At 31.8% G+C, this 21675-nt stretch overlaps 1 protein-coding gene across 1 annotated transcript in view; it reads left to right on the top strand.

Annotated features, from left to right (window-relative positions):
• LOC145744983 (uncharacterized) overlaps positions 1 to 21675 on the top strand; it is a 33200-nt gene that overhangs the window by 6576 nt on the left and 4949 nt on the right. Inside the window, exons 15-39 of the mRNA XM_082562966.1 lie at positions 109 to 250; positions 326 to 515; positions 859 to 1044; positions 1233 to 1344; positions 1475 to 1660; positions 2046 to 2181; positions 2370 to 2499; positions 2634 to 2770; positions 2926 to 3314; positions 3501 to 3658; positions 3858 to 4059; positions 4275 to 4512; positions 4795 to 4897; positions 5172 to 5297; positions 5465 to 17390; positions 17774 to 17915; positions 18332 to 18438; positions 18829 to 18984; positions 19128 to 19241; positions 19437 to 19575; positions 19918 to 20087; positions 20381 to 20546; positions 20624 to 20774; positions 20851 to 21022; positions 21223 to 21367. Coding sequence (XP_082419092.1) covers positions 109 to 250; positions 326 to 515; positions 859 to 1044; positions 1233 to 1344; positions 1475 to 1660; positions 2046 to 2181; positions 2370 to 2499; positions 2634 to 2770; positions 2926 to 3314; positions 3501 to 3658; positions 3858 to 4059; positions 4275 to 4512; positions 4795 to 4897; positions 5172 to 5297; positions 5465 to 17390; positions 17774 to 17915; positions 18332 to 18438; positions 18829 to 18984; positions 19128 to 19241; positions 19437 to 19575; positions 19918 to 20087; positions 20381 to 20546; positions 20624 to 20774; positions 20851 to 21022; positions 21223 to 21367 — 15823 coding nt within the window. The remainder of the gene's footprint in view (positions 1 to 108; positions 251 to 325; positions 516 to 858; positions 1045 to 1232; positions 1345 to 1474; positions 1661 to 2045; positions 2182 to 2369; positions 2500 to 2633; positions 2771 to 2925; positions 3315 to 3500; positions 3659 to 3857; positions 4060 to 4274; positions 4513 to 4794; positions 4898 to 5171; positions 5298 to 5464; positions 17391 to 17773; positions 17916 to 18331; positions 18439 to 18828; positions 18985 to 19127; positions 19242 to 19436; positions 19576 to 19917; positions 20088 to 20380; positions 20547 to 20623; positions 20775 to 20850; positions 21023 to 21222; positions 21368 to 21675) is intronic.

Raw genomic sequence — 21675 nt, 5'->3', positions numbered from 1 at the left:
GAGTGCTATTAGAACTCTAACGAAGTATATGACTTATAAATTCTAATAGCCTACCAGAATCATAATTCATATTTTTAAAGTGTCTTAAACTTTAAATTCATTTTTTAGGAAGAAAATCTGTCAGCTCAGATATTTATGAGAATGTTTGGAAACGAGATTTTGTACAAAAGTTTTGGATCAGAGATTGCGGAACAATCAAACTCCGGGTCATGGTTCGGTGGATTTAGAACTTTAATGCAACTGGCAACAAGTGGTAAGTAACTTAAATTTATTTTTTGTGTTTTTTGAATTTGTTTTAGTTACTTTTAAAACTTGAATTTTTTAGGTTCTGAATACTTAATGCAAAACAACCGACTTTTGATTGACAGCCAGGTTACCATGCCAACCATGACAGGGTTTCCATTAAACTTAAAAGTTACTGGAACCAGTAGTGTGGACGTGTCCATCGGAGGTCAACTTGATATTTCCAGAATCTTATTAGAAGGATTTAACATTCAAGGACATCTAAGACCCAAGTATGATATAGTATTTGCACAGTACAATATTAACTTTAACTTGCTTGTCAGTTTTTACTTGGTTTTATTATACTAGTCACTAGCCTACCCTACGCTTAGCATTTTAATTGTCAAATTATGGTTGTAACGCTTTTCTAATATTTGTCGGTAGCTATTTACCTGCACATCATGAACAGCAAATTTAGGTATTTTGTAAGCCTATAAGTTGAACATACATAAATATAATATATTGATAGGCCTATATATCATCCACTAAGCTTCATTATATGTTAATTGCTGGTCCAAATTATATAATTGTAATTTATATTTATTTCAAACAATCTTTAAAAGTTTACTGTTTTAGAGCTGCTGTTGATATTCTTGCAACTATGACATCACAGTTAGGTCATGTGGCTAAAGCAGGCTTGGATCTACAAAGCACATTGGCAACATCTATGGACGTAAATGGGACGATCTCATTGGTTGACGGACAAAACTTTCGTCTTAAAATTGACGCCCCACAAGAAAAAATGGATGTTTTCAGCTACAAGTAATTTTAGTTGTAAATTAAAGAAATGTAGCTTTAATAATTGATAAAGTTATTTTAGCCTACAGTATGTTTTATTTAAGTAATTAAAATTTAATTATAAGTAATTTCGGGTAAAATTTTTTTACTAAATAAGTTTTTGTAGCCTACACTTCTAAAAAAATTAAATTTTTTTTAACTTAAATATTTAGATCTAATATTTTTGTGGTTGAAGACAACCAAAGAAATAAACTGGTCCCACATTCTGATGTGATGACATCACAATGGTGTAGTGACACGGGAAGTGATGTGCTAGGAATACAGGTAAAAATTATCTTTAAAATCTAATTAAATCGGTAAAAAATGTTTAGGGTATCACAACTTTTTTACAGAAAATGTTTATTGCAATAGTTTGCTTAGTTTTATTGTTTATTTTGTTAAATTTTTATTTTAGATTTGTTCTGTATTCTCCAAGACCCTAAGTTCAAATCTTGCTGACGACACTGCTCCATTTTTCCCATTTAATGGAAACTCTGAATTTAGTTTTGACATTCGCAAAACTGATCCACTTCTAACTCATTATTTGATTGAAACAAATTATAACTGGGAGCAAATGGAAGACAGCAGCATGCCAGAACAGGTAACAAATTATTAACAAGCATTCAATAAACATTTTAGTTTTTGGAAACACTTTTTTATTGGAATATTGTTTTTATATATATTGATCCTCGGTATGGAAAGGTCGATTTTACAGTCTTAACTTAGAGTAACATTAGTTACCTCACCTAGTCTCAATTTGACTTCAATAGTTTGGTATATTACTGTTTATTATTGCTCAATAATTAAGCTGCTAATTAAGTATTGGCTCAGATAGAGTTCATATTGTTTATAACTTAAAAGCCTGTCTCGTTTAGTAGTTTTAAATGGTAAAAGGTATGTATAATAAAAAAATCCTTATTTAAAAAAACAGCCTTGGGTATTTTTTTTGCAAAATTACAAATTAATGTTTCAATTATAATTTTTAGTTGACTGCTCACTTTTTTGTTGGAACCCCTGGAAGCGCAGTAAACCGTGACTCCCAACTTGACCTGGTGTTTTCAGCCAATCAGAACAATGTCCACATGAGAGTGGCAACCAATCAAAATTCAATTGAATTAATCGGTAAAAAGTTAATTTTTTAGACTTTCTTCTGTGGTAAAAGCATAATGGTAGATAATTAGAAATAACAAAAAAATTAATGATTTAAAATGGAATTTAATAACAAAATCAATATTTGTAGATAAAGTTGTGTTTTAAAAATGTTTTATTGTTTAAAAAAATTGTAACTAAACATAATTTTTTTGATATAGGCAATCGTGTTAACAAAGAAAATCTAAAATCAGCTGAACTGAGTTTAATTATTGATGAGATGAAAACTTATAAAATGGCCGGAGAGTTAAATTATGAAAAATCAAGAACTGGAGGTCATATTTGGAACGGGTAAAAATTTTAGAGCTAATATATAGAAGAATAGGGGTTAAGGGGTATAAGGGGTTTTCTGTAAGACCCTTCACCCTTGTACAAAAATTGTTTCTTTTTTATTGCTTCATATTAAATAAAGTTAATACTTTCAGAAATGCTTATGTAAGCACTCCTCAAACTAAAAACTCTCGGCCGACCATCACTGGCAACTTGGCTTACTCTAATTTACAACAATTTGAGTCCAGTATTGAAGTTACAAATGTTCTAGCTGAACCAATCACAATTCAAGGTAATTCAAAAGTTTTAAATGGTTAATAGATAACCATTTATTTTTTAATGCTTAGCTTAACTAAAGTATATTAAATTTTGAATTAAACTTTATACAATATTCAAAGAAACAAACATTTAAGGCTTTTGAAAGTTAACCTGTTTTCTGTTTTACAGTTGACTTAGAAAAGGTAGGAGGTGATATTAAATCAACTTACACTGGAAATGCACAAGCCACAATCCCAGGCTACCTGGACGTGAGCAGCACTTTAAGAAGTTCTACAAATCATGGCAACGACAAAACACAACTCACCATTAACTATTCAGTCTTAGGACTAACAACACAATCAGTACAGTTATCACATAAATATAAGACCTCTGATAGTGAGAATGGAGAGAATTGGAGTATAAGTACAGATGTCTCGTTCACTCAGTTTCCTTCTATCAACCATCAGGTTTCATTAAAACACAAGGCCACTGAAACTGGGTATGATTCAGCGTTAAATATTGCTTATGGGACTAACTATAATGCTGAGGATAATATCAGAAGATTTGCAATTAAACAGGTTAGCATACAATATTTAAAATATATGTTTGTGTGGTGCTAATTTGAAGTTTATCTTCAGTATACATTTTACATTTCTTTAGTAGACATAACAAAACACTATTAGCATAAATACTTAAAAAATCTTCTTTTAAATTCTCTATAATGTATTATAAAACTTACAGAATTTATTTTTGTTTTTTTTCAGGTTATATCCAACTTGACTAATGCTGACAAAACTCACTTGGAAGGTAGCTGGAGTTTAGCTATACCAGAGTACGAGGTTGACTACAGGGCAACTTTAACTCACATTTATGATTGGAACACTGTTGCTGATAAAGTTATCTTGTTGTCTGGCTCTTTCAGGTAAGATTAAGTTAGGTTGTATAAAACTAGCTTGACTACTAGTATTAAGATTTTTTGCCTTTTTGATACTGTTAAAAATGTAATTAAAAGTCTATTTATTGTTTTTATTATAAAAAAATACAATGATAATAAGAATGATCATTTATTTTAGATAAATAAACTTTGAAATTTGTTTTAATGTTAAATTATTCTTCTGAAGGCAAAGTAAGGACAGCAAGCCATTATCATTACATTTGAGAGCTTCAGACCAGTCCACAGATTCACTAACACAGATTGAAAGTGAAGGAACTTTAAGCACAGCATGGGGAGATTTATCTGCTTTGCAAAGACTTACCCAAATTGGGGAAGGAAGGTTTAATGTGTTTGGAAATTATGGGCTTGGAAAAGCAGTTGGTCTTCAGGTTAGTTTTGTTCTTACTTTTCAACTTTGGAATTTAATTTTAATCAAAATTTTAAAGATTACGGAATAAAAATGACTTTTTGAATTATTGTTGCTCTGTTTTAATAAAATTAACCAAGTTATTGTAAAAACTAATTCAATTGATTAGTTCATGTAAAATTGTGACTTATTTTTGCTTGAGTTGTTTTAAAATTAACCAAGATTTTTATATTTTAGGTTCAAATAGTTGGAAATATCACCAACCTTCCTCAGAACAAACACATTTCAGTTCATGTATACCGACCACAATCATCAAACAACAATGTGATATCAGATGAGAGCAAGTCAACCAAGGAGATGGCAACATGGAACTTGATGCAACGAAGTGATGTGTTTGAAGATATCGCAACTTTCAGCACTACGTGGAACAATGATAATACTGACTTGCTGAATAATGGAGACTTTCACATGAATGGTAAATTTAACGTTAATTGATTATCAACATTTCTAATTATAACTTACTAGTCAACTGCCTGCCTTTCTGCAAGCATTTTAAATGTCTTAATATGGTTTCAACTAATATATATGCATGCAGTGATTTACCAACACACTACTAACTGCAATTTTTAATTTAAATTTTTCATATGTTGTTCATAAAGTTTAATTATATGATATACATATTTATATATATTTTTTAGTTGTTTATTTTATAGTTATAAGTTAGTTAACTCAATGTTTTATATTTATAACATTTCAGGTCAATTTGAGTTGGAATCGAGATGGAATGATAAATTGTCTTTAACCGGTTCCTTATCAAAAGCTACAACTGGTTTCACACCACAAACTCTTACAATTAAAAGGTAAAAATAACTTACTAAAAAGAAGATTCTGTTTAAATGTTGAAGTTATTACTTAAAAAGCTAGTCGATAGCTTACCTGACAGCAGCATTTTATTTATCATTATATGGTTGCAACTCTCAATTGATATTTGCCTGTTATAATTTATCACCACCACAAGTGGCAGTTTTATTTTTTCTTTAGGCTTATGAATTAGATATATATCTATATCGTTCACCCAATTTCATTATCTATAAATTACTTTATTGTATTTTAATTTAAAATCATATTTTTTAGACTTGATGTAACATTCAGTCATCCCACTAAGGAAGTTAGATTCTACTCCGACATCCAGCAAGATGAAACTAACTCACTCTCTCCATCTGTTAACTCCCATCTATCTACATCTTCGTTAACTACAAGGTACTGTTACTTTGTTGTTTAGTGTTTAATATACTTACATAAGATTTTTTTTTAGAAATTAATTTTGGTTTAAAAAATTTTATAATTCTTTCTGTTTATACTTAAAGTGTTAAAAAATTTTTATACTTAAAAGTTGCTTGGTATTTATTTAAATTAAATTATAACAGGTTTGAATGGACTGACGATACTCCTGTAAGAAAACATTTTGGTTTCCTAACTCAGTTTGATCGTTTAACTCCTAAAACCAATGAGGTTTGGCAAACTGAGGAAAACAGGTTAAGTGCAAAGCTTCAACTCAGTCATAATGAACCTAGGTTTGAAAATTATCTTTCATCAGAGTTTAATGTCGACTTGAGCATATTTGCAAAACCGGTGGAAGAACCTGAATCCTATGATTTTGAACGTTCATTTGGTTCTACTTTTTCTGTTAGTGGTCCAACTTCTTTTGGTGAAAACGCAGTTGAATTTAACACAATTTTCGATATCAAGTTTACCAGCTTAAAAGACATGTCGACAAAATGTTTACTGACTTTTAACCTTCCTACTCAAGTTACTGTTTTAAATGTGGCTCTTCCTAACACTTTTAAAATTACAAAATCATTGAAAATTAATCCTGACTCTGGAGTTAAATTCTCGGCTGATGCTCTTTTTAATTCAGAAGAAAGATTTCTAATTTCTGGGGATTTAACAATAGAAGATAATGATCGATATACTTCTAACTTTGTTTTGAAACAAAATCTTCAACAATTTTCTGGGGTTTATGAAACTTTGCCAAAAGATGCCAATTTCAATGCTGAATTCCAAAACAACAATGCTGGGATTGTATTAAGTTTTGTCTCAAGAAGTAATGAAGTTATAGTCTTGCAATCCAACTTTAATGTTGATTATAATGACAACCGATTAAGCATCACAACAACTCAAGATTTACCAATTTTGATAAACAACAACATTCCAAGAAGCTTCGAAATTGTTGCACGAAAATCACCTAATGTTGATTTCGGTGGATCTTTAATAATGACGTCATATTCAACCGAAGTTTTAACAACAAGATTGTCTGTTTCTAAATCAGCAGCTGATCAAAACCAAAATCGTTTTCACTTGACCATTGACCATGGTCTAACTTCACTTACAAGTTTTCCACAAAGTTCTGAACTTATTGTAAAAGTTACAAACAGGCCACAAGCTTTTGAAGTCACTGTTCAAACTGCTGTTAATGACGAAACATCTACTTCTAATTTCATGGTACAACTGCCAACATCTGATCAAGGATTTAATGTTAATATTGACCAAACCCATGATGTAGAAATGTTGCTTGAAGCTGGCATACCTTCAAATTCAAAGTTTAACTTAGAAATCAATGAAAATAGGGATGCTGTTGATATTGTTGTGCGCCTAGGCAACCAAAGGTTGAAATTGAATATAAACTCAATCCAGGAGGTTATTCGACATAATAACAGGATAAAAAACACTTTGGAAATGGACTTGTCACATAATATTGATTTCCTCACTTCTAAAAACATTCCTGCTCGACTTAAATCAACTCTAAGAGCAGAAGATGGAATTGACCAGGACACAAATGCCATGACAACGGTTTATTCTATTCACATAACAGCGGAGGACGAAATTATTCAATCATCGGTGACCTTGGTTCGTACAAAGAGCGACAACAATATACCTGTTGGCTTAGAAGTTAGAGTATCACTTCATCATGATATGCAAAGGTTAATGAATGCTAACTTACCTGCAGATTTACAAGTACAAGCCTCAATGCAAAAAACAGATTCTGGTTTTAGTCTTAAAATATTAACAAATTATGACTACATCAGAAAACATTTTGATGTTTCCGTTACTGCCCAAGAAAATGATGATTCAACCAGATATTCTGTTCAAATCAATCAAAATCTGGAAACACTGACAGAAATGTTTGGACTTCCTGGACAAATTTCAGCATCTTTTAACATTAAACCAGTTTCCTTGTATTTTGGGTTTAACGTTGTTGGACGTTTAGATCTGGGTGAAGACAAATCCTGGAGAATTTCGACTAAGTTTGACGGGAATTCTTCATCTATTGAGTACAACATTGCAAATGAATTAAGCATACCTTCTATTATAAGTCTTGGTGTACCAGGTTCTTTGCAGTTTAACTCAATAGCTGTTGGATCATTTGATGATAAATTAGCATCGTTTGATTTGCAGTATTCTGTTAATAATGAAAATGAAGAAATTCATATCAAGTTTGCAGCTCAAGATGGTAAAAAACCTAATGAGGAAATTTATCAAATGAATCTGGATCACACCTTTGAAAGTTTAACATCTTTTTATGATATTCCTTTATCTACACAAGTGATTTTAACTGGTAAGGTCATTGGTTGGACTTATGCTAAAGGCAGCGTTGAAGTCACTGCTGATAAAGTTGAAAAATTCTTTAGGTTTCATTCTGGTTACCGCTACGATTCTGACAATAAAGAATATAAACTTGACTATGCAATGCGGCATAATCTTGGGGATGAGGATAAAGAGACTGAACCAAGCCCTGTGAAAATAAGCCTTTCTTTAAGGACTGTACAACCACAATCTTTATCTTGGGACTTCGGGTTTTCAGGAGAGCGATTCAGAGGCGGATTTAACTTTGATTTTACAGGACCTGATCTTACTTATTCTATGGGTTACAATTTAAAACACACATTAGATGTTTTGTTGAACTATGGTCTGCCAAAAAGGCAGAAATGTTCTGTAACTATCTATGCAGGAAATGAAAATACTTTCGGATATGAGATCAAGATGGGAACTGTTAAATCTGATGTGTCGTTGCTTACCAAGGTAACTTACACACCTGGTAATGATGAAGAGTCATTGATATTTGAATTTGGTGCTGAACAAAACGCCTTCGATAACTTCCCAACCAATGTTTTAATGCAAACTTCAGTTCTAAGGGAAGGTGCAGATAAACTTACACTAAATATTGATTCTAACATTGAGAAAAGCAAAACTCACGTCGATATTTCCTACACCACTGAGCCTGAATCTTACGAGTTCTTTTCTCGTAAAACTATTGAAATTAATCGTTCTGATTTTGACATGTTTTCTGACTACATTGAAGATCTTAAACATTTTCCTACTTCGGCCAAAATTACTTGTGCTAATACTCGTGATCGAAACCGTGTGAACATAGATTTTGATCTTTCTTATCCGGGTTCTAGAAGTTTCCAAGTAAACTTTAATGTTGGGCAAACGCGTCAAAACTACCAGGATATCGATGCTACATTTGAAGTTACAAACACAGCAGTGAAATTAAGAGAATTCGGTGTACCTGATTCAGTCAATGGTGGTTTTACAAGTAGAGTTGAGTCAAATGGAGAACTTACAACTATTGTTTGCTCGGCTAATATTAGAACTAGTAGTGAACAGAGTGTGAATGTTGATGTAACGTTTCGCCAGCTGCCTGATAATCGTTATGAGGTTAGTTACATTACTGCTCAGAACTTTGCCTTCTTGGAAGAGATGTTGTACTATCCAAGAGAGTTGCAATCCACTCTAAGATTGACTTTATCTAATGATCAAACTTCTATCCGAGTAAGAGGTTTGTTGGATGGCACTTCAAAATTTGTTCAACTGATTGCTTTAACACCTGAACAAACTACGGGCTCTCAATTCCAAATTTCAAGATCCATTCAATTATCTCATGATATCACAACCCTTTCTGAAGAATGGTTAATTCCACGAGATCTTGAAGTTATATTTGATGTAACAGCGCGACAAGGTCAAGATTATGAACTTAATTTTCCATTTACAAACCACAAAGATGTCAGAACCTCGGTTACCATTAACATTCACCAATCAAGGTTCTTTGAAACGTCGCTCATATATCGGGGTTTGATAGAAGAAATAGAGGCTACATTTTTACTGCAACACGAAAGTGAAGTCCTAACTACTTTAACTATACCAGGAAATAACAGAGTAAATGTCAAGGTTCAGGCTGCAGCAGATAATCAAATTATTGAGGTTGAAACAAGCTTTGATTCTCGTGAAAACAACATTGTTATTAGAACAACAAACCAAGTTATTTCAAAGGGTTCAAAACGAGCCCAGAATGAAGCTAGCTTTAGCATTAACCATGATATTCAACAACTAGCTGATTACATTCCATTTACAGTAAAACTTACTGGGCGCAAAATGGTGCGTAAAGTTTTTCCTTCATTTGAAGTTGGTGCTATACTCTGGCTTGGAAGAAGTAAGATCGATTTATCTTTAGAAGGGCACCCAGTACCTGTAAGTGAAACACAATCTGGTTTTTCATTAAGAGGTTTAATTGATCAAGACTTTGCTACATTATCAAGTGTTGGTGTTCCTGAAAATGTTGATGTAACTGTTACAGCAATGCCAATTGATATCCCTAATGGTATGGGCAGAACTTTAAGAGTTGGGGTGAATCGAAATAATAATGTTGTCAACTCAATGGTTGTAACTGTTACAAGAGATGACAGAGATGGTTCAAATATAAACTTTAAATTAAACCAAGATTTCCCTGAGTTGATAAACTTGAATATACCACAAGAAACCCAATCTTCAGTTTCAGCTAAATATGGTTTAGGCAACAATGAAATTATTGTTGGTTTGTGTTTCAACAGCCAATGTATCCAAATCTCACCAGCATTTGAACTGGATTTATCAACAACTGTTATTAAAGGTTCTTTGAAATTCGAACATCGTTTTGATTTCCTTGAAGAGTATGAAATCCCACGAAGTTTTGAGTTTGATATTGGTGCTGAAGTTGTACCACAAGGAGCTTCAATTAAGTTATCCTCAATGTATAATGATGAGAAGTTTGATTTTTACACTGGATTTAATGTAAGTCTCAGCAACGGTGAATGGAGTTTGGGCAGCAGAGTTGACCATACCATTGGGATGCTAGAAAATGATTATGGAATACCACTTACCTCAAACTGGCAACTTTCTTATGAAATTCCACGGCGCAGTCGATCTGTGTTAACTCATACCTTTAAATTTGGTGAAAATTTGATGACAAGTCGATTTGTATACACAAGTGGTGAGAATCCTTCATCTACTGATATCACCATAACATCCACCCATAACCTGGTTAAACTACAAGAAATGAATCTTCCAAGTGAATTTTTAATTTCTGGATCACTGCAAGAGATCTCAAATGGTTTTTCTTTTCAGGGAAAACTTTGTTTGGATGAATTGGTTGCTAATCTAACTGTCAGTGGACAAAAAACTGAAAATGGAAATTACGAAGTTAGGCTTGGAAATCAACACAATTCTGATAACTCTTTTATTTCTCAAAACTTTGATTTTAATTTTATCATTGGTACTCGTGAAAATGGAGCTTATATAAGTGAAATAAGAGCAACCCGGGATCGAAAAATGAACTTGGTTCGGGTTACTTCAAATAGCGACTTTAACTTTAAAACTAACACTCTAACTTTTGATGCAAATATTCATCAAGATTTAACTCAAGAGTTAGATGAAACATCTTTTTGGTCAAAACTTGCTTCAAGACTCGAGATTTCATTTGAAGGAACCCTAAACTCAAATAGAGCTGACTTAAACATTCACTCTGTTGTTGATGATGGTGTATTCGATGTTATGTATGCACATGAGAAACAGACAGAGGATAACTGGTCAGTAAGAGGAGCTTTAACACAGACTCTTCCACAATTAACTGATCTCATTTCAAGCCACACTTCTTTTACTGGTGATGTAAACAGAATTGAAAATGGATTTAGTTCTGATATTCAGTTAGAATATGATGATGTAAGTGATACCGTACATGGTGAAGTTACTTTAGCATTTAATGAAGATACTAGGCGTGATGAATTGGTTTTTATTATGAACCATGATGTACAACAATGGGTTGGAATTCCAAGGCAAATTAGAAGTACTTTCTACATGGGAAAAGATGATGGTGAAGTAAGTAAGACATTTAATGTAGGAATTCTCTGCCAATTCGATCAACATCAAACGCATGCTTCTTTCCAAAGTTCTATTCAACAAGTTAACTTTCAAGGGTCACAACCTCGATCTAGCATTCGATATTACATCGATATCGGCCATGATTATCCTTCATTTGAAGAGAACTACAACATGCCACAAACGGTTCAGTTTTCAATGGAAAACACTCCAGTTGTGAATGGGATATCATCGGTGACAACATTTTCCAGAAATCAAGATGAAAAAAGGTTTAGTTGGACTTTAACTTGCGGTCAAAATGAGGAGACTTTAAGAAGTGAAATTACTTTGGACATTGAGCACAATATTAAAACTTTATCATCAAGTTTTAGGCTCCCAAGTTCTTTAAGTGCAAATGTGTACAGTGTTAACCATAATGGATGGAGCTCCCGTACTCTTGGATGCAAATTCTTGTCTGAGGAAAAATCTGTTGAGAGCTCAATGTCTTACATTCTTGATTTTACTGAGGACATTTCATTAAGGATTAATATGGAAAGTAAAGTTAAAGAAATGCCTTTGTTGTTAGAATATATCCCTGCTTCAATATCAACAACTACTAACGTTCAAATTGAAAAGAAATCGGTTTCAGTTTCCCATGAACAAACTATTAATGATGCAGTTGAAAATTTTGTTCTAACTTCAAGACTGAGCAATAGAAACAAACAACTTACTGAGCTATCCATTACCATGAATCAGAATCTTAATCTTCTAAATGCCATTGATATACCAACTGATGCTAGAGTCATGTTTTCTTATGGCACAAATTCAGAACCAAGAAGCACTATTTCGATGGACATAACTTATGGTACCAAAACAATGCATGCTACTTTAGTGACTTCAATTTTGGAAAATCGGTTAAGATCTACAGTTGTGTTACAACATACTTTTGATGAGTTGTTGTCTTACAATATTCCTGAAGACACTAGAATTGCAGCAAGTACTCAATGGTCTGAAAATTCATTTAACGCTGCTTTTGAGTATTCACTCGGTGATACTGGCTCACAAAGAAGTGAAATAACGTTAAGTTATGGCGAAAATCAGGACGAAAATAACAGAAAGGAATGGAAAATGTTATTTGATCACAGCTTTAGGTGCCTAACTGCTGTGAATGTTCTAATGGAAGTTGCAGTTATTTTGTTTTACTCCTCACCCAACACAAACAGTCATTACACTGGTCTTGAAATTGATGCTGATTCCTACTCTTTAAATGTTAAGACCAATATTAAAGCACGCTCTACTGATAGTATTAACAAATTTGACTTGACTGTAAGAGGGCGCCATAATGTCCCATACTTGCACGAACTTAATATACCTAGAATTTGGAGAAGTGTTTTAAAGGTTTCGACACAGTCTCAGCAATGTTCTATTTCCATACAAACTACTGCTGACGGTGTTGATAAAACTGTTTTAAACATTAAGTCAAAAATGATTTGGACTACTGAAATTATGAACGTTCAACTCAATATATCATATGATCTTACTGCTGTTGAACAATATGTTAATATACCAATTGTAGGTGATATTAGCATTTCAATGAACTCTGAAAACAATATTCCAAAGATGTCTGTTGTCAGTGTGGATCTTGGCCAAGAATTCTTTGTTTTAAATTACAAATCTAGTCTTAATATTGAAGAAACAAACATCTGGTTGTACAATAGTGAATATGATTTCAAACATGACATTGCAATGTTGTCTTATATTGGTCTTCCAATGTCTGGTAATTCTAAAGTTTCAAGCAAGTTAAGTCTTGAATCGTCATCTTTGTCTATGAACAGCGAGGTAACCCAAGGAATAAATCAAACACCGACAAACTTCAATTTTGTTGTCTCATTTGACCGAAATGAAACTAGTACTGTTATCAATCTTTTCCTTGATCAAAATGTTGATATTTTAATTAACTTATACATACCACAAAATGTGACGTTATCATCTACTACAGAGATGCAAAAGAATGTCTTAAATGCTGAAATCTTGATAAGATTTGATGACATAAACATAAGTCTATCTTCCAATTTTGGCGTTTATGCAGACAACAAATATGGACTAAAAATGGGATTTACAAGCTTTGGTTTTAACAGCGTGTTACCACAAAATATTGGATCTGAGAGTTACATAAACATAAATGGAAATCAAGTGACTGGTTTTGGATTCAGTGCTAATTATGGTGAAAATATTATCAATGGAAATACATCATGGAATTGTTCATCACCGAGCTTTCAAATTATATCTTTAGGCAGCCACAACTTTGATGAATTACAAGAATACATTCCATCTAATATTCAACTTATTGTGATGATTAATCAAGATAGTAACAATGTGAATATGGTTTCTAAAGTGATAACTCCAACTCAAGAAAACCAATTTAACATTGCTGTTAATGTTCAAAATAACCCTGAAAAAAACAACAGACACAAATTAATTATTTCTGTTAATCAAACTATTCCACTGCTTGCCGATTTCGGAATGCCAACACAAAACAAAATATGTCTTCATAATCTAATTGAAGAATCTTCGGTTGAAATTGGAATTATGTCTGAATTTGACGAAAACAATTTAGAAGCATCATTTAAACTTGCTAATCCTAAGGAAAAGACCTTAAAATTTGACGCTATTATGCACCAAAATTTTGCAAATCTGCCGGTTGGTGGTAAACTTGATTTATCAATAGAATTCACAAATCGCTTAAATGTACAGGCAACTTTAACTAAAGATGATCAACTAGACCAACCAATTGAGTTTAACTTAGTTGGATCTGCTGGAAAAACACAAGAAAATGATGCTACTAAGTACCAAGTTAAAGTAAAAGTTGGCCACAATATTGAGTTAATCTCTGTCTATCTTCCATTTAATGTTAGTGGGAATGCATATGTGGATTGTAGAGGGATGTTAAATGGGCAACTTGGAATGAAAGCTAAGGTTAACGATATTGAACTTGGATTTGCTGAGATGAACTTAACGCTTTCAGAACATTTTAACTCACTTCAAATGAGCAATCTAGTAAGGTATTTGGATCAAGAAACGAAACAAACTAATTCTTATTCAACTTCTACTTTTATTAAATATACTGCAGGACCAAAATGTTCATTGGAAATTAATGTTGATGTTATAAATAATGGTGCATCAAGCTACATTAACGGTGAAGTAAATACTGACTTTGCTATGCCCAACTTTAAAGTAACTACAAATTTTACCCAAAACAATGAATATTTGAGCCAAACTTTACAAGTACCTCAACTTATAACAAGTTTGGTGGCTATCCAATTGCCAACAGCATCCAACCTTGTTTTATCTGGCAGTGCAAGACTTACAATTGACGAAAACCAGCTTTTTATCATAGAAGGAATCACTAACGCTAATGTAGTCATGCCTGGTAGTGAAGCCAACCAATGGGGAAAACTTGATGTCATTTCAATATTCCAGCATAATGTTCCATTCTTAGCAGATAAAGCTCCCAATGATGTCACAATGAATTTGAATCTTGCTAGAAATAACATTTTGGATATAGATTTTAACTTTGATGTAACTTCTGATGGTTCTAAAAAGTTTATTACGATCTCAACTGCACAAACTGTAGATGAAAAGGAAAACACTAGAATTCAGCTTAATGTTTCTCATAATTTATCTGCAGAGCAGATGGATTTATCAATTGATTTATCTGGAAAATTAATTGAAAATGGAGAAGGATTTTCCTATTCAATGAACGTTGATCAAAATGGAATTAAACAAAATGTTGGCGAAATATTCTACTCAAGAAGTTATGATGAAAATTCTCAACAAAACCAACTCCAATTTACATTTAAACACAGTGTTCAATCCTTAAAAGATTTGTACATTCCAAACAACTTTGTTTTATCTGCACAAAAAGAAATCCAAGCTAATGATGTTACAGTTTATTCATACAATCTACAATTTGATGATACAACGAATTCCTACACCTTGACTTTATCACCAAATTCATTTGAAATTGTTAATAATCATGATTGGGTTACTCTTACTTTAATTACGGGTCTTCCATATTCAACCTACATCACTGGAAATGTACAAGGGGATGAATATCCATTTAAAACTGTTGAGTTTTCCTACACTGGCGATTTACAGGAGTTGAAATTTACATTTGGTATTAACAAACAGGTTGATTTAAACACTGAGTACAATGTTCAAGGGGATATCTCACACAATATGAAAACATGGGAAATTTTAGGAATGCCGATGAAAAACAATCTCAATATTGTGATGTCAACAACTCAAGACAATGTAGAGATAAATTCTGTGACAACTATTAAAGACCAAGTTATGACAACACAATTAACCTATATTAAAGGCAGTGGGTTATCATATAACTTGGTTATAACTTCAACTAATAACATTACCAAACTAACAGACTGTGGTTATCCTAACAAGATGGCATTGAGAGGTGAAATAAGTTCTACTACGGAAAACATGGTGGACAGTAGTTTAGTATTTTCAATTAATGATGAAACCAAACTTCGATTTAAACTTACGGCAGATCATCAATCTCAAAATTGGCCGGAAACTGGATCCATTGACTTAACTACATTGTTAACAAATAATCTAGATTTGTTAACAAACAAAGGGGTACCATTGTCTTCAGAAGTTGTAATATCACTTGACAAAACGTCATCTTCGACTCTAAGTGGTAGTTGTGACATCACAGTGGACGATAAACTTGTGTTAAGATCAAGTCTTAATAAAAGGGAAGGTTCTGCGTTTACCTTTACAGTTGGATTTGGCGATTCTTATTCAGTTTCTGTTCGGGATTTTATTGCAATGAATTCAGGTGCAAGTGGTGTTAACTTTGAGGCTGATTTTGGAACTAATGAGATCATGAATTCAATCGGTTTTAGATATGATCCAACTGTTTTATTTGATGCAACACTAACTATTGATCCTGCAGCGTTGCCCCAACTACAACCATTTACTCTGTCTGCTTTGTTTATTAAAGATGAAGACAATATCACATCTGGAAACGCTGCCTTTAAGTTTGGAAACGAAACACTTGGATTAAAACTTAAAAATGCAATTTCGACTTTCGTTTCAAACAATAAATGGTCTGTTGTTTATTCAGCTAAAATATTTAACAACATGACTTTATTAAGAGAAAATATTAACATGCCAGAAATTGTTAAAATATCAGAAGGTACTTATGTTAATAGCGAACCTGGTACATCGTTTAAATATGAGCTTGTCATGACCCAAGGCACTGAAGATACCAACATAGTTACAGCTGATTTTAATGTCAAAAATAGTGATAACTGGCTAACAGAATCCACACTGTCAGTTGCTCACGAAATTCAACAAATTGTAGAATATATTCCACTCGATTTTGAGATTTTTGTGGCAAATAAATTTGAATTTACCAACGATTCAGGTTTGGTTGCTGTTCTGAACACTAAATATTCTTCAGCTGATGACATCATGGCACAGTTTAGCCTCAAAGCAGCCATGGAATCAGAACTTAATGCTAACACTTACACATTTGAAGTTGGAAGCTCTCATAAAAATATTGAAAAGCTGGCTACTATCTTACCATTAGGTGAGGGTGAAAATAATACAATCTCCTTCAACTTTACTTTTAATGATGTAAATGACATGGTCGAAAATGGAATTTACAATATTAAAAAAAATATCAAAATTGAATTAAGTTCAAAAGAAAGAAAAGCAAGTTTTGATGCTTTAATAAACAATCGAAACACTGGGGAAGAATTTTCTAGTTATGACATCACAATTAAATCAAACCAAGACGTTCCAGAATTACAAGACATGGGTGTTTTCAAGAAAGTTGATATTGAAATCGGCACTTTTTCATATTCTGACAGTGCAAAATTAAACAGTCAATTCTCATGGATAAATTCTGAAGACCAATCCAAGTCTTATAATGTTTCTTCACAATATAATGGTGGATTTCCAACAGAAATTTATGGATCACATTCTCTTAGTATTTACTTTGCCCAACTTGAGGAAGTTAATTCAAAGTTTAACCTAAACTGGGATCTTGATTTAGCGGAAGATAGGCAGACAAGTGATTTAAGAATAAGGATAAATGAAAGTGAGGAATTTAAAGTGCAAGGATCTTTTGATGCAACACAATCTGGTGTTATGGAGGTAAATTAAATTTTTTTCAAATTTTAAATTAACCTAAGTAAGATCTGTAATGAGGGTAGCACTAAAGAGAGGGATAAAAAAAAGATAGGGAGGAAGGGAGGCACTAAATGGGGAAAAGGGGGGCCTCAAGGAAAAGTGTTTTCAGTTATTTTTAAAAAGCATCAGGAATTGGTAATGCTGAAAGGCATTTAAGAAAGCGTTGACAATTTCTGCTGCTAACTAAAAATGACTGCAAAATACTTTCCCATGAGCTCCTTTTCCCCTTCAGGACTTTCCTGTTTTTTTCTCTCTTTTCCTGTTTTTCCTTTATAAGTTGATATACTTTAAAATATCTTTAAAACTTCAGTAAAATTTTATGATTTTTTAACTATTTCCATGTTTAGGTTGACTTTACCATGTTGGAACCGAATGAAATAACCATGTTAAACAAAGTAGAAATATCTGGAACTTTATCACAAAAAAACAAAAGAAGTTTTCTTCAAGGAAAAGTTGCTGTAGATGATCAGGACCCTACTTTATTATCTGGTAATTAATCTGTTTTCAGTGTTATCTAGTTTAACTACAAGAACCAGGAGTTCAGTAGAATTGTCATCGTCATTAGTTCTTAAGTTGAGCGTAGCAACATTTATTTAAAATAAACTACGGTTTTAAAGTTTTCTTTTAATTGGTTAAGGCTTAAATTCCTTTCTAGAATTCTTTCTATATATAAAGCCAAAACAACCATTTTTATAAAATTTAATAATTTAAGGTTACCTCTAAAAAGTCAAAGTATAAATCATTACATGTTGGTGTGTTTAATAGAAAATCAAAACAACTTTATTTATATATAGCCATGACCATTTTGTATATAATGAATTAGTGTCTTGAAATAAACAGCATTATTTAGCATATTTGCATACAGTTGTTGTGTTAAATGCTAAGTAATTGCTTTGTTTTTACAGTTTCTGTGAGGGATTTAACAAATTCAGGCTTCGAACCATCAGGAAAAGATTTTACTTTAACTTTTGAACCAGGATTAGTGGCATTAATGTGGCCAAATATAAACAAAGTAAGTTTTGATAAAACTTTTTAACTATTGCATTTAAAGTGAACCCGCTGCGTGGTGTAGTGGTAAGAACCCTTGCTACACCACACGTGAGGTCGTGGGTATAATCCCCACTGATCTTATGCTGGAGCGCCCTTGAGTAAGGCGCTATAACCTCCTGCTGACCCAGCACTTAATCAGCAGCATAACTATCGGGCAATTATAATTCATAATATTCCAAACTGGCAAAGGCAACTCGAGACTGGGTTGGAGTAACTAATGTTACTCTATGTTTAAGTTGCGCAATCGACTTTCCCACATCGACGATAAAGATATAGGCTATACAAGAAAAATATATATATAAATACTGGTAGTAGCAAATTAATTTATAGTGATAACATATTCATTTTTTAGAAAATTTTTGCTGAAGCAATGTTTGAAAAAACCAATGAATTAACTGAGGTCATGGTTAACTGCACACAAGGTCATGTGACTTTGTCAGCTGATTTTTCATTGGATAGTCAAGATAATTACATCACAATTGACACAAACATCCATCAACCATTTAAGGTGAATATAAAGTTTTTTTTACAGTTTGTATATTTCGTTGCTTTTTAAATAGGCTTTTAATACCATCTTTTAAAATATAATGAATTTAAAAATAATAAAATTCAAAATTTCAAAATAAGGTTAAAAATCAATTTTTTCTTCAGAATTTGATGTCTTATGATTTACCAAACCAACTGAAAACTAATATTGTTTTTGATGCGAGAAATGAACAAAGGATTTCGACAACTTTATTGATTGATTCTGATGAATTAGAACATGTAAGTACTAACATTGTAACTAATAAAACTTTTTCTAAAATCAGTAGGCTATAAATATATATTTTTTATTTGTTTTTGCAAAAACTATTTTTTCATAGTTGTAACTGTATTTTAAATTGATTATATTTAATCTATTTCTTTAATTTGTATGACATTTCTTTTTTTTTCAAATAAATATATTTTTTTAATATCTAGAACATTCTTCTGACTGGTGTTGTGATGCAAAACTACTTGAACACAATGTTTGGGTTCGAATCCAGCCTTAGGACATCTAACAACAGCAGTGATGACATAAACGTGAGCTTAAAACTCGACAACAACACTTATGACTTGGGTAATCATACATTAAAATAAATAGTTTTGCTTTATTTTAAATATTATGTTATTATTAAAGATTGAAATTTTGATATTTTTTGTATTATTTTGGTCAATATTTTTTGGGGATAAATGTAGTTATTATCTTTAAGTAATGGAGCTTAGTGGGTGTTTTATGTTATATAAATGTCTAATTTATAGGCCTACAAAATTGATAAAATTGGCATTTGTGGTTCCCGGCAAATATTAGTTAAGAATTGTGACTTTTTACAACAATTAAAATGCTGGCTGAAGGAAGGGCTATTAAATAGTACCACTAACTATCTGGCTTATACTCAAAGTTTATTTCTTGTATTTTTAGATACTAACTACACCCTACAAATTGCTGGATATCAAGACAGTAAATCAATCTCTATATTCTTGAATGGTGAACTTGCTTGTAATGAGAATAATAACAAAATTGTAGTCGATTTTAATCAATTTGGATTCACTATTTCAAACACAAAAGCACTTGATCATATCTTTGTAACAGTGAGTTTATTTTTATTTTGTTTAACTCTACTTTATTTATAGTAATGAACCGTGTTAGATAATATATAAATATATATCCAATTTATAGTCCCACAAAATAAATAAAACTTTATTTGTAGTGCATAGGTAAATTATTGTTGGCAAACATTGGTTAAAAATTTTGATCATATTCTGACAAATAAAATCTGATTATAGGAATTTAAATTGTTTTAATTTGCTAATAAACAGTTTTTTTTATTAATATTTGGTATTCGTTGTTTAAAATCATATTTGAAAGCTATTTAATTTTATAGGTGAACTCCCCAATTTTTGATGATGTCACAATGACATTTACGAAATCATTGAACCAAGACGAGTCCAAATATTCTGTAAGAATCGATTTGTCGACAGCGATCAGTTTCGAGATTTTTGTGATTTTAGGAGACCAAGAATTTACCCTCAGCACTGGATTTATTCAAGGTAACAATAATAATATTATTAAAAAAAGCTTCAAAGTAAAACAAAATTTTAATTTGTTATTTTTTAAAAATTTTCAGACCAAAAATCTTTTTACGTCGGGACTCCGTTGTCATGGAAACGAGAGCAACCCTTTATAAAGTTGCAAATCAGCGAAGACAAGACTGATTATGATGTCATAACTGCATCAGCAACTATGCTACCTAGTGGATGGTTACAATTACGGCTTAGGTTTGTGTTTTTGATTTTTTTAATAAACATTTTAACATTTTAAAGTTTTTTTATGTTTATTTTTTGTCTTTTTTAGCTCGGACAAGAAAAAATTTAAAGTTTTTGCTTTAAATCTTAACCACTTGCTAAAAGGAGTTGAGAATTATTATGACATCATAGAAGAAAAATCAACTGCTTTTGTTACAAGATTAAGCAAGAAGTTGGACGCGGAACAAATCGAAAAACTGAACAATTTTATGACAAAATTGGTAAGAAAAATTTAAAATTAATAAAACAAAAAAGCTAAAAACACTTGTATATTAACACTATTAAACAATTTAACTCATTTTAATAATATCCGCTGAAATTTTAAATATTCTGATGCAGAATTTTAAATAAATTTATGATGTTATACTTTAAAACAACTCTTTTTTTAAGTAGTTTAGTGATGAAAAATTGATATTTTTAGTTTGAGTTTTGTGACCAAAGTGAGAACATGTTAAAGATATTGGTGAATAAAGCAAAGCAAGCATCACAAGTTGTTAAAAACAACCAAGTTCCAAACACTTTGGATGGAGTAAACCAGCAAGTGCAAAACCTGATCAGAAGTTTTGGTAAGTTTTTTACCATTTTGGTTGGTCACATTACCGGCTTAATATGGTCATAAAAAATTATTGCTTTCATAATTTACTTTATAATATACAGTATATAGAGTGTATATATATTGGTGCATACACTGCCTTTCAAAATGTCCCATTTTAATTCCATTAAAATGTCATTAAACATTTTGAAAATCTAATGGTATTGTTTTACTGATGATATTAATATTCTAGTTTGAAATACTATTGCTTATTACTATTCCCAAAATAGTGGTGGTCATAATATACTGATAATAATGAGAATAATATTCTAATGCCCATGG

The sequence above is a fragment of the Corella eumyota genome, chromosome 3 (assembly GCF_963082875.1).
Source record: "Corella eumyota chromosome 3, kaCorEumy4.1, whole genome shotgun sequence".
Taxonomy (NCBI): domain Eukaryota; kingdom Metazoa; phylum Chordata; class Ascidiacea; order Phlebobranchia; family Corellidae; genus Corella; species Corella eumyota.
The sequence above is the reverse complement of the archived record's forward strand: the minus strand, read 5'-3'. Positions and strand labels throughout refer to the sequence as shown.